Raw genomic sequence first — 13565 nt, forward strand, 5'->3', positions numbered from 1 at the left:
AAAGCAAAAGGTACACTGAGGGGGGGGGGCACATGTTTCAGCCACTGACAGCAGCGCTTCTACTTCCAGCTATTCTTGTCAATAGGATGTAGTGGGAGTGGTAGGAACGAACCATGAAAAAAAACATCTCAGTAACTCTCTAAGTAGAGTAATGCATTTTACAAGGCACTGTTTTTCATTAGCTACATTCTCCCACATGCACAAATATCCAAATCTTGCTGACGTCGTTGTTCCCCAACTTTCCTCTCTGCTGAGTCGGAGCACCCTGACCCACTTCCATCCTGCCGTGACCCACATCGTGACTCTCTTCCCCTGTCCTCTGCCTGTGCAACACTGCAACACACGCTCTAATCCACATTATAATCCACACACTCTCTACTCGCATTTAAGAGAGAGAGGTCACTGGCTAAGTGGGCCAACGCTTGTGTAACTAGCTTATTACACTGCACTTACAATGTTTGGTCTGGAGCCGGATTGTGATTGAGCTGTGTTGTTGGGATTTCAGGAGAATATGTAAGAGGGATTTGCTGGTTCTTCTGAATTTCTGCTGAACTGTTAACTTACCCTGACCATACAAATCTAATAAAATGTAAATCAGGAGGAGCATAATTCAATCCATCAGCAGACCAGCTGATTATTTATGCGTTGCACTCATATTGTAAACAATAATAGCGAAACAGAGACATTGGTCGAAAGTAAAAGTAAAACGTGATGACACTCAAGTCAGTATTGGCTTGAACTTCCCATAATCATCATGTGACACTGCATAGAAAAAGGAATGTGATTTGACAAATCTGAACTAGACTAATTCACATCTGTAAGCTAGAATTCACCCCCCCCCTCCCCCCGGGACAACAGCTTCAGGGAACAAAACGCATGTATTTTTCTTTAGCTGCTCTGGCAGTAAAACAGTGAATGCTGGAGTGTTTCCTGTGGGACGTTCTCTGGTGCTGACGGCCCTCGCTGACAATGACCCTTGTCTCTGTTTGGTGACCCAGACCGCTTACTGGAATGTGTCGCACTTGCAAGTCAGCACCAAAGATTTCTGATCATTAAGAAGGAACAAAAACAGGATGTGAACAAAATAACCACAATGCTTTATTTTGAGTCAGTGGGAATATCTGACACTGAATTATACTCTGTTGTGTTGTGTTATGTAAGAGATAATACCTGGATGAACCACCAGAGTAAGATATTATCTCTTACTGACTGGCTGAACGGTGTGGATTTATTCTTAATAACCACACACTATAACCGGACACCTATGATGCAGGTGTTTGCCATTCTAAATGAATATGCCTATATTAAACTGTAGGTAACCATGGCAACAGTACTGAGGCTTCAGCAATGGTTTAGCAATAAGGCTTTTTTGTAGTGGGTTTATTTTCCACAAAACGACTTTTGAATAAAAAAAATAAACACCAGAAAGGAGAATGGAGGAATTCAATATCTCCTGTAAAAGGTCCAGTGTGTAACATTCAGGAGGATCTATCCATCTATTGATCTAATGTAATATTCATAGCTATGTTTTCATTTGCAAGTTTTTCTTGGACAAAAAAGAAAAACACACAAACCCGGGATTATACTGTCTGGTTACTAAAAGTTAATCCACACCTTACAGCCAATCAGAATCTAGAAATGCCAGACGCCATGGTATAAGGCCAGAGAAATTCTTTTATTATCCACCTGTTGACAAAAATGACAATAAAGATAAACGACCAAATGCTGACATTTGGGTCAAACAGAGCTGTGCATTCCATTGGTAAAAGGAAAAAGCCATAAAGACGTGTAAGCACTTTCCCAATATTGTATCAGGATCATTGACAAGAAGGCTAAACACAACATTATATCTTCATCATACCTGAGCAGCTACACTTAGCATTAATTCAGTGTCCAAGTACCTTAGTCTCATTCATGGTAGAAACACAGACAGTTAAAGAACTCGACCTCAGGTTGGGTTGTTGTCTTCATAAAAACATTAGGATAAACAATGACATAATTACAACGTTTAGACATCATCACAGTTTAGACAACCAGTGCCACAAAGTAACTAAGTACAGTTTTGAGTTACATTACATTACTTGAGTGTTTATTCTACTTCATTCTTCTGGGAAATGTTGCAGTTTTTACACCACCACATTGATCCGACAGCTGGTTAGTTAACAGATGAAGATTTTACATTAACACACATATGATCAAATTATAAAATACAATGCATTAACATTAAACCAGTGCTTCCCAACCTTTTTGACTTGTTGCCCCCTTATAATAACGCAGTGTCTATTTGTCACATTTCAGATGTCTATGAGCTGCTAGCAGCAAAAGAGGTATTTTATCTTCAATCATGTCAGATGGATTCATTAAATAAATGTTTAACCCTCAAAGAAGTCAGTTTTACCCCACAGAAAATACAAATCTAAAAGGTTTATGTTGTGTTCCATTGGAGGAGGCCCGACCCCTACACTATAATGTAATAAGTTATTTTAACTCAAACAAATTGTTAAAACGGATAATTGCTAATTTTAAGTAACACACGTCAAATTTCAAAAAGATTCTTGATTAAGCAGATTTTACTAGTTATTTCAATTGTCACTAACGTAGTTTAGTAAGTTTCAGAAATATTCCTGATTAAGTACTTTTTATTACAAGTATTTTGTTTTCACAGTACAAATAAAAATTACAAACTTAAGTCAGTGTCACTAAAATTTGCAGAAGCTACTTGATCAAGAATGTTTTTTTTAAATTGAGTTAGTTTTACTTGAAATCTTCGATGTAATCAGTTTCAACAATTTTGTGACTAAAATGCTGATTACACTATTGCATCAACAGTTTATTATATACAAATATATTATATTTAATGCAGAACAAGTACTTTTACCTTTGATACTTCTACATACATTCTGCAGATACCTTTGTACTTTTTTTTTTACAGTTTTGTCAATAGTGATTTTGTACTTGATATTCTCCTGCTAGATTTTATTTGTCCTTGTGAATCACCGTGTAACACTAGTTTTAAACTGTGCTACATAAATAAAGTCATAAAAGTTATTATTTTATGAAAGATAAAATGATCAAAGTACTACTTCCACCAGTGCAGGCAAGGTTTTACATTATGTGCAAACTCTTCAGAAAAATTAAGTTAAAATCAAAAAAACATCTCATGGCAGGTGGAAAATGTTTTTGCATCATTACTAATTTAGAGCTACATTAGTGAGACATCATGGGGAACTACGGTTCTATGCCTCCTTTTTGTGCTGTTGAATATGAAAGTATGTGCACGCTGTTGACAAGTGGGATCCAAAAGGGTCACGTGAGCCATTTTGCCTTGATGACCTGGTATGAACTCCACAGATCTCCTGGTGTGTATGTGGACAATGCCTTTGGTTTTACTGCCACCTAGTGTTTAGCCTGTAATACTGCAGGCGACTGAATTTTGATACATTTATTTAAACTAGAAGAAGTGAAGCTGGTACCAGAAAATAAGTGCAACATCTTTGTTCCACCACCAACTCTCCCTTCATACTGTAAACTGATAACAGGTCAGGCTGTGTATGTGTTGGCAAATTGGTGAAGGTGTTTTCTACATTTCAGGTGCTTTGTCTATTTGCATGTGTTTTCTTAAGTGCGTTGAACTCTCGAGGCCACCGTAGATGCCACAAGGAGTGTTCAGATGAGGAGCGGATTGTCAAATACAGTCACTCCACCCATTATCCCCGCATCGTTGTGTTCGATGCTCTTTGTCCTCAAAATGTGACCAACAGCCTTATTGAGGAGCATTTCTCCTCCGTGCCTGTATGGAGATACAGATGCATCATGATTAAATGCAAATAAAACAGCTTATTTCATGATTTTCAAGAAATCTATGTCTGATATTTTTTTTTATACCACATGAATGCTGAATGCCTCTGTTTATACTGTACCTCACATAGGCTCCACAGACTCCTATTTCACAGCAAACAGAGAAGAGTTTGAGCGGGAGTCCTTTCCTCAGCAGGATGTTATGTTCTTCTCTGGGTCGGATCTTGTCCATTAGAATATAAGCAGCTCTCCTTTTGTCACTTTTAACCTCCTGTAGTACTCTGACAATGTCCTTTCCAAAGTAATTGTTCCCTGAAGTGGTAAAGCAGATACATGTGAGGTCATATGTAGTCTCAATTAGTACAGTGCCCGTTCACGGCGTGGCTGTGTCAAGCGGACCAATTTCAAGGCCCCCAGAAGTGCTGCTTACAGCGCTGCCAATCGACTCCGCACTGCACTCCCTTGGGTCCTCAGCAACACACCCGCAAAGTGTGAAGTCGATCACACGAACAGATAGAGCAGGTCTAGACCGAACTCCTTATAGCATTATTTACACAGACCCAACAGTACCACCATGAGCAAGAACTTGGCAAATTTAGTGAATTGTAAAGAAATACCATGTAATATGTTATCTTTTTCAGAGGGCATGCTGATGTCGTCTTACCTCCTCCTTCTCTCTGAGGCTTCAGGACAAATGCATCTGGGTTGGCCAAAGCCATGGCAAATGCCCGGTCACCTTCTGGACCCTGGAGCCCAGAGGAGTTAAAAATTACACATTAATTTGTTCTTAATTTCTTTCATTTCATTTAGTCTATTTTTGTTATTTCAGTCACATTTTGTGACGACCTGATGCAACAACAGATGTATAATCAAAGCAGCTGTTATCAGGCATAATTTGTTTTGCTTTAAAACTGTTAATTATTTGTACAGACTGTAGGAGAGTCAAATGACTAGTGCATACGATTTAGTGGCATCTAGTGGTGAAGTTGGAGATTGCAAATTGCAAGGCCCTATCAAGAGCCAGTGTTTGGTTTGTATGTTTTATGCTACTGTGGTTTCAAAATATTTAAAAAGACTGGAATTGTTAATGTTTTATGATGAATACAACATTTGTCAGGCCTCACGGATTTTGGTGGGAAACAGTAAAGAACACTCCACCTCAATTGGATGGCGTCATGTCCCTCCCATCTCTTTGAGATAACAGGATGAGAGAACTGTGTAGCAGGTGTTATTTTCTCACCGTGTCTAGAGTGTAGAGGCCGGCGAACGTTGCTCTGATCTGCTCCACTACTTTGGGCTGGTCTGGGAAGAACTTCTCCAGAACTCCAGGCCTGGCGAGCACCTGCTGGACCTTCTTGGTTCCAGCCAGGTGAGTGCTGATATCTGGACATTTCACAGCCAGAGAGCGCTCCATCAGAAGACGAGCATCCCAAGTCTACACCATACATGAATTCAGTGTTAAAAATGATTCACAACTGGAGATATTCCTTTCTATCATTTTAAATTCAAAGAAGAAGGGACTTGTTTCTTGATTACTAGTCCATGTATTACTAAGGGGTCACGTGTCAACAAATGTTGTAAAGTTATTTGACTGGAAATATTAGCTTTTGTGATGCATCCGTTTTAAGGGTTATGCATAATTAAGGGTATGGCGGCTTTGAGTGACAGGTGGGTGCTGTCACAGGTAGCTGTAACCAGGCTTCATTTGACCCGCCTCAGCTCCACCCATGCTTCATGTCTTTGCCCATTTTTGGATTAGATGGGAGCAGGCAGAGTCAGGACTTCCTAGCGACGGCCGGAGTTGACCACACTGAGCTTCACAACGACTCTTTGTAAAGCTATGAATGACGTCACGGAGACTATGTCCATTTTTAATTATACAGTCTAAAATGAACACACAATTATCACGCAAGGTTTCCCTCAGTGCTTTAATGTCTTTTATTCATTGTTTTTATTTTCTGCCCTGAAACTTTACTGCTGTGGTTCAGTCTCAGCATCGTTTGTAGTGAAAAAAAAGGTACATCTGATAAACCGACTGCATGCTACCCGGCCAGCACAGCGCCAAACAACTGTCAAAGTTAGCAACTAGCTGGTAAAGTACAAAGTTACACAGATATTAAAGAATATTCATATCTTACCTGTTCCATGTAGTCATCTGGTGAATAGCCAGAGCGGTAGTACACTACTGCTACCTCCAGCCCATCTCTGCAGAGTTACAGTTAAAGCATCAAGACATGACAGAACTAACATATTATGGGCTTGGTTAGAATAACAGTTCATCTTTACAACTCAGTCACTCTTGCTAGTAGAATTGTTAAAAGAATAGGTCTGCCATTTTGTGAAATATGTTAGCATTTTGATTAGCTTAGCACAAAGGCTGGAAGCAGCCACAACTGATTGGTTTTACATTTTGGTAAAGCTAAGCTAAGCTAACGGCTTGCTGGCTCTAGCATCATATTTATGATATGTATCTATGTTCTCTTCTAACTCAACAACAAACAGGCATATTTCATATTAACCCACCTCTGAATATAGCCCTCTGTAAACCATGATCACTCTCTACTATTTACAATTCAATGTTTCACAGCTGTAAAAAATGTAATGCGTACTCACATAAACAATTTTTTGTCATCATCTAATGATGCTCTTTTGGACACCTCGTCAAACTTTCTGCGGATAACAGGGATGTTCCTGTGCAGACAGAGAGAAAGTGATTTCTGCTCAACAAATGTGAATTTCTTGGTGTTTTCATGGCGTTGGCATACAGCTTTTAAATCCTTTAGCTTTACCTGTTCCACAGCTCTCTCTCCATGCAACGATGAGTGAGTTTGCTAATCTGGACATCCTCAACCAGAAACATGATTACTGCCCTGTAGAAAGAGAATCAAGTTCATTACTTTATTTTTTTTTTTTAGTGATAAAGATAAAATACAGTATAACAAATAATATTTTTTGACATTGTACCTCTGGAGGAGAGTAATGTAATTCTACCCTTAAACCTCTTAGAACCATGCTGCTGCAACACAGAACATGACCTTCAGCAGGGGCAGAGCCAGATGCTGTGACATTTGGGGCATTAGGGGGGTCCAGACTTTTCACTCAGTAAGCTCAGTAAACAGTTTCCTAATGAGTTTAGTTTCACGTCTTCTTCCTTACAGCATGATGTTCATTAAGTAAATTATGGTCCACTTTAGAGTGAAAAAGACGATAAAGCAGGGTATGCTTTTGGGCGTGGCTACCTTATGATTGACAGGTCATTCTCAGTGAGTCAGTCCAGCACAATGCACAAAACTCAGATCAAACTGTCAAACTAGGCAGTGCTGATCAAACCAAAAATAGGATTCTGTTCCTGCATGGTCTATATTTCACTTTAAAAAAAAAACCAAACATATTTTACTGTACTGTTTAGCTGTAATATGAGATTGTGTGTGACCAGGCAAGCCACCATTGTGCTATAGACGAGTTGAAACTTGCTGGCTCCGTCTAACTGTCATGGCGACGGCCAAAATGCTGAACTCAAGGCTTCAAAACAGTACTCCACAAATCAATGGGTGAGGTCATGATGGGCTCGCACTTGCCGCCTGTTTAAAAGAAAGTTTTTGGATTGTTGGGACTCTGTAAATAATTTTTAATGAGTACGGTCTAGACCTGCTCTATTTCACTTAAGTTGTCCTGAGATAACTTCTGTTACGATTTGGTGCTGTACAAATTAAAGTGAATTGAATTGAAAGAAAAACAATGGTTTCCCAGGAGAAAAAAAAAGAAAAAATCACCTGTCCTATCCTATTCTCCAACTCTTTCATCATTCTGAAACCAGAACAACAACAACAATGCTAACAATAACTAATTTTCACTCCTGCCACCTAAAGGCAAAAATTGTCTGATGTTATTATTTTTATGTTACATTACATAGTTAGGGTAGGAATTTGCTTTAATCATTTTGAAACCTTTTTTGTTATAATGGAGTATTGGCCTTTTGCTCCATTGATTTTCCGGTCTAATCAGAGAGAATGAGGGGAACAGGGGCGTTCCAGAGGAGGGCACTGGCCACCCCTGAAATCTGATTGGCCACCCCATTATCCTTTCCTTTTCCCCTGTCTTTCAAAGGCTGTAATAGGCTTCATTTTAAAGTTTAAAAGCTAGTGAAGATCCAAGTATCATATGAAACTAGATGACCCAACGCATCCATTGGTACCAACCAACAATGCTAGCATGTCAGGAAGGGGGCTAAATAATGCTCCAATGTTAGGATACATTTTAGCAATGGAAGAACTGGCATGGCCATTTTCAAAGGGGTCCCTTGACCCCTGACCTCAAAATATCAGAATTAAAATGGGTTCTATGGGTACCCACAACTCTCCCATTTGCAGACACGTCTACTTTATGCTAATTCCATACAGTTTTTGGTCAATACCATGCAGTTTTTTGCATGTGGTAAATTTTTTTTTATTTTCGCCTAGTGTATTTAAATATTTCTACGTACTGGGGTCCCTAAACAGTATTGGAATTACATAAATTGGGAATGACTGGAAGGCTGAGACAGACCCCTGACTTGCTAATGTAAATCCACAGGTTTTTACACTAGTCTTGATGTTAGATAAAAACTACAAATCAAATTCATTAAAATGCATTGGAAAAAAAGGTAAACAAAAAAATCTTTAATTCTGATTGTATTTTTTACTTTCCACTATAAAAGATTATATCAATGACATCTGATTTGTTTCTAAATATTTTAATACATTGGTGTCACATACAACATGGTGACCTCCAGCTTCACTACACTTACTTCTGTTGGCCGTAGAGCTCCCAGCCCTTAGCGAGAGCAGCACTCATTCCAGGAGTCTTGTTGGAATCCAAGATACACTCACTCTCTTTCAGAAGACCAACCGACCTCAGCACGTGCCTGACCAATCAGGAAGAACCATATTTTTGTACAAGTGGAAATCACATTCAATTCAAATGGAAATGGAAATGTACAAATTAGGATAACGTAAAACAATATTTGCACATCTCAACAACACATTTAACCTAATCAACATACTGTGCCATTAAACTGAATTTCTGGTTAAAGAAAACGCTTCTACATGTTCTTAGATACCTGTGCACCACAGGGATACTGTCAGTCACACCAAAACCACCAACAGCAATAGTGTTGATCTCTATTTGCTTCAAGGAAGAAGTCCCATCCTCCCTTTGATCCACCATGTAGTCAGACCGGTTCAAACCCACCACAATAGACTGGAAAAAACAAAAACAAATCACTGGCAAATTCAGGCCACACTTATAAAATCAACCACTGCACAACCAACAGCAGAGATGATTATACGTCACTACAAACATTTGACATAAATCCTGTTGTGTTATTAGTTTTATCTTTATCTGTTATTGTTATTGTTTTCTTTTGTTTATGATATCAAACATTTATGAATAGTAATTGCAGTATATTCCTTCCTGAGAACAATGTATTAAAAACTACAACCAATGGGCTTGGTGCCACAGACAGGGTAGGCAGTAACAACTGAGAGCTGCACTGGTGAAGGGGGGCTCCCTCTAGGATGCCCTTCCAGTGGACAAAACATGATCAAAGGCAGTGTTGGGCTAGTTTTTTTTTTTATTACTCATTTCAAGAGTAATATTACTTTACTTATTACTCCCTGCCAACAGCAATTAGTTACACTACTAGTTATATTATATTCTCCCCAAAATTCACACTTACAACAATTAAAATCCAGTTTTGTTTGTTAAAGTCAAAGTAATGCGTTTCCATCTTCCAACTAGTTTCCTCCATGATTACAAAAATGAATCAGAGGATGTGATTGGATTGTTGGATTTCTTGAAATGCATCACAACCTTCTGCCACTGGAGACACAGACACCCACATAATTGGGTTTTGGTCTTTTTATGGGATTTGTGGACTGTAAGAACAATGCCAAATATCCTTTCAGAGTGCTGATACTGTGTCAAAGCCATTTATTTACGGCATAAACCCTGTCAATCAAGTTTCTTACCTGTGTCCGACCTTCCTGCTGCACTTGTTTGTATATGCCAAACAACCTAGCTGTGAAATCATCTGCCTGGATAGTACTGTGATGTGGAAGGAAACAAATAATCAAACATTACACATCAGGGATGAAGCAATGAACTGCATTCTCTCTAATACTACTCATTTTATTTAGGTTCATGTTTGCTATGTTGTGGGATTCAAAGGGCAAAATTTGCACAGGTTTTTTTTTTTTTATAACAATGGTTTTTAAAAGTGGGGTCCGGGCACCCCCAGGGGTCCTTGAGACAGTATAACTATTTTGGTCCTGCGTTTCTTATACTTTCTGTAATAAAACATCTAAAAGTTCAAATCCAATCAGATGGGGGACCCTGGGACATAATCTTAAAAAATGGGGGTCCATGGTCTAATTTGTGTCAGTTTAGGGGTCCTTGACCTTAGGGGTCCTTGATGTGAAATAACACCAACATGCCACCAAAATTCCCCTTGTACCCCGCGAGAGCCTCTTCCAGAAAGTCTGGGTCCTGGCTGATCTTGTCCACCAGTGTGTTGTAGTGTGTTTGCACTGCCAGAGCCTGGAGGAACATATCCTTGGGCACAGGTGTGGGGAAGAGGGTGAACGGAGCGTAGGTCACAACCTGAAAATATGATGAAAAAATCATGGTAAATGGTAAATGGACCTGTACTTGTATAGCACCCATCGAACTCATTCATACACAGTCACAGCATCGGAAGCAATTTGGGGTTCAGTATCTTGTTCAAAGAGACTTCGACATGTGGCAGGAGGAGCCGGGGATCGAACCAGCAACTTTCTGATTAGTGGATGACCCGCTCTGCCGCTGAGCCACAGCCGTATGTTTTCACTCTTCTTCTGACTTGGCTTAGGTAAGAGTTTGACTGCTTGATCTGATTGGTCCAATCGCCGGCGAGTATTTTTTTGAAAGTGCCTGCCCTCACAGTTCCCAACAACAACTTCCCAGATGGTTCTGTGTAACAAACCATCTGGCACAGTCAGTTGTTGTGCCTAACTTTAGTGGATCATAACATATCAGGTATGGAATAATGGTGCGTAAGTGGCAGCCTGTTACTGCCGCTCTGACCTTTATTTCTGAGCTTTTAGTGCATTTCTCATGTTTTTTTCTTCTTAAAACACCATCCTGACATAATTCAACACACTGTCACATCATCCACCGCCTAAAAACACTTTCCCAAGTTATACATCCTACTATTATATATGCACATTTTTTACACATTTCATATACATACCCTTTACATAATTTCTATATACCCTTATATATAGCCGATATTTTATTTAAATTATACTTGTGCTTTCCCTGTGCAATTACATTTTTTCACACTATCTCAATTTTATCCATCTTACAGTGCAATATTTTTCCATATATATTTAGTATAATGCTACACACCATGTGTGTATTCCATTATCTGTAGAATTATCTCTGTGCAATGGTCCATCAAATCGTATCTGTATATACAAAAAGGTGCATATAGTGTATATAACTATTGTTTTCTATTTGTATTTTATTTGATGGTTGTTTTCTTATCTATCACTCTTATTGTGTTGTGTTATCTCGAGCTGCTGTAACAAGCGATTGTCCCCGATTTGGGATCAAAAAAGTCTATCAAAGTCTATAAAATGTGGGCCCCAACAGACTAGGTAAGCCTTGTTTTTAGCCTAGCAGTTGGTGATCACTTGGGGCTATTAATCAGCCGGTACGGCTGATTAATAGGACAGTCAGCTGTCGACATAGAACAGAGCAGTCGGTAAAATAGGTTTCGCAGAAATTGTAAATCAATGAAACCATGAATGGTTCTTGAGCATACAGTCATAAATGTGCAAAAAAAAATAGTCTGATTGGTCCAGGTATGCAACATTAGCTGCAGACAGACAGACAGACAGACAGACACACACACACACACCTAGCGGAGAAAAGACAAATCTGTGTGGTTGCCCCTACCTCAGATGAATTGGGGGTCTCATGTGTGCGCATAATGATACCATTTAGCAACGCCAGCTCTTTTGCTTCATCCGCTAAATTGTTCAGTCTGTCAGGATTTGTGATCAGCTGCTGGAGCGATACTTTTGTTGCCATCATGATGGGCCTGAGGGGTAAAAAACAGCAACCTTTAAGAGGAAAAATTCAAACACACTTCACAATAGATATTAAAAAAGGCAATACAGCAATATTCCAAGCAGCCTGTCTAAGCAAGAACATAACGTACGACTACAGCCAGTGCAAAAAGAATACAACTCCAGTACTGTCCAGCAGGACTCATCCAACCCAAAACAGTAAAACATCAGACACAGGTTACCTACAGACTACAGAAATTGATGCGAGTATCCTTACTTCCATCAATAAGAAACTTCATTTGCTGGTCACACTGAAACAAAAGAGCCTGGAACATACCCACATTGATGAGTTGGAACAGTACAACCCCTCCCTCTAAAGCACCGTCAAAACAAACCGACTCGGTCATAAAAGACGAAACAATGAAATAAATCACGATGGACATTCATACCACAAGGATGTGGGACTGATTTTCTCCAGTATTCCTGAACACCCATCAGTGATCAAAGACTTGAAAACCCCAACTCAAACTCCCACCACCCCCATTCCCACACTGTAACCCAGATCTCTGTCACCGCGTTCACCGTTTTGGATCTTACAGCTCTCTCATGTGCCAAGCAGGGCCGGTTGTATGCGTGTTTTCTTCCTGTTTTTCTTTCCCTTCCCCTCCCCTGTGTTTTCTCCAGGTGCTAACAGCATGACTGGTTCCCACCTGTGTACTCTGCTCTTGCTGCTCATTGGTTCATCGCATTTAGGCTGGCCAATCAGCATTTGGGGCACTCAATATATAAAAAAGCACACCCGGAAAGTTCAGTCTCTCTCAGTTTTGAGGTGCTGCTGTTGCACTCTGTGAGCAAAACTGTTAAAACTATAAAGGAAGCTGTGTGGCTGGAGGTTGAGGGAGTTAACTCGTGTGTTTCATTAGCTTTAGGTTTTAGAGCATTATACACAATAAATGACTGGACACTGCATTTTGCTTTCATAATACAGTTTATTAGCCATTTTTGTCAGCTAGTTATCTTCTTGGGTGCACACAATTAGTTAAATTTCTTTGTCAGTTTTGGAAACATCATTAGGTTTATTCATTTAGGTTATTTTCCATTAAATTAATTCAGTTTTCTTTGAGTTACCAGTTCCTGGGTGTTGCTGCTGGAGGTGTCTGCTGGTCATCAAAGGAAGCACCTGGTTGAATCAGACCTGCCTCAAAAAGAGGTGGGACTGATAATTGAACTGCACCATGTTAACCTGCATCACGGGGAGAGGCAGTGTTTTCTCCTAGTTTGAGTTTTGTTTTTTCTTTGGCAATTATGCTTTTTGATATTAGCGTTTCAGTATTCTTCCTTAGTTAATATTAGGCAGCGTTATCTTTATTGTGGTTATTGTCGTTTGTTTAAATGTTATGTTTTAGTATATCCCACCTGTGTATCAAAAAGGCCTGACAGTTTTCCTAAAGTCAGATTTAAAAATGTTCCCTCGCATAGTTAACTTTTGCCTAGAGGCAGCAGGTTTATTTGTTGTTGCCACCTCTGTTCTCTTTTTTTGATAAACCAAGTAAGTCATTTGCTCACCAGAGGTAGGGATTAGTCCAGCCTAGTTTGGTTACATTGTGATCCGTTTTGTTTGGCACAACTGATTTGTCCCATCTGTCCTTACATTTTGAGAACCTTTGTTGTATGTTT

The 13565-nt window shown here is 39.5% G+C and overlaps 1 protein-coding gene across 1 annotated transcript in view; it reads right to left on the reverse strand.

Annotated features, from left to right (window-relative positions):
- Nucleotides 1-1668: 1668 nt before the first annotated feature.
- Nucleotides 1669-13565, reverse strand: part of LOC118324392 (glutathione synthetase-like) — a 13382-nt gene continuing 1485 nt past the window's right edge. The window contains exons 2-13 of the mRNA XM_035656709.1: nt 11776-11920; nt 10292-10437; nt 9807-9882; nt 8897-9036; nt 8585-8701; nt 6588-6668; nt 6412-6489; nt 5937-6003; nt 5039-5233; nt 4463-4544; nt 3921-4110; nt 1669-3790 (exon numbers count right to left, since the gene is read on the reverse strand). Coding sequence (XP_035512602.1) covers nt 3667-3790; nt 3921-4110; nt 4463-4544; nt 5039-5233; nt 5937-6003; nt 6412-6489; nt 6588-6668; nt 8585-8701; nt 8897-9036; nt 9807-9882; nt 10292-10437; nt 11776-11913 — 1434 coding nt within the window. The 5' untranslated portion in view covers nt 11914-11920 and the 3' untranslated portion in view covers nt 1669-3666. The remainder of the gene's footprint in view (nt 3791-3920; nt 4111-4462; nt 4545-5038; nt 5234-5936; nt 6004-6411; nt 6490-6587; nt 6669-8584; nt 8702-8896; nt 9037-9806; nt 9883-10291; nt 10438-11775; nt 11921-13565) is intronic.

Source organism: Morone saxatilis, unplaced genomic scaffold (assembly GCF_004916995.1).
Source record: "Morone saxatilis isolate NCDOM2014 unplaced genomic scaffold, NCSU_SB_2.0 Contig15, whole genome shotgun sequence".
Classification (NCBI taxonomy): domain Eukaryota; kingdom Metazoa; phylum Chordata; class Actinopteri; family Moronidae; genus Morone; species Morone saxatilis.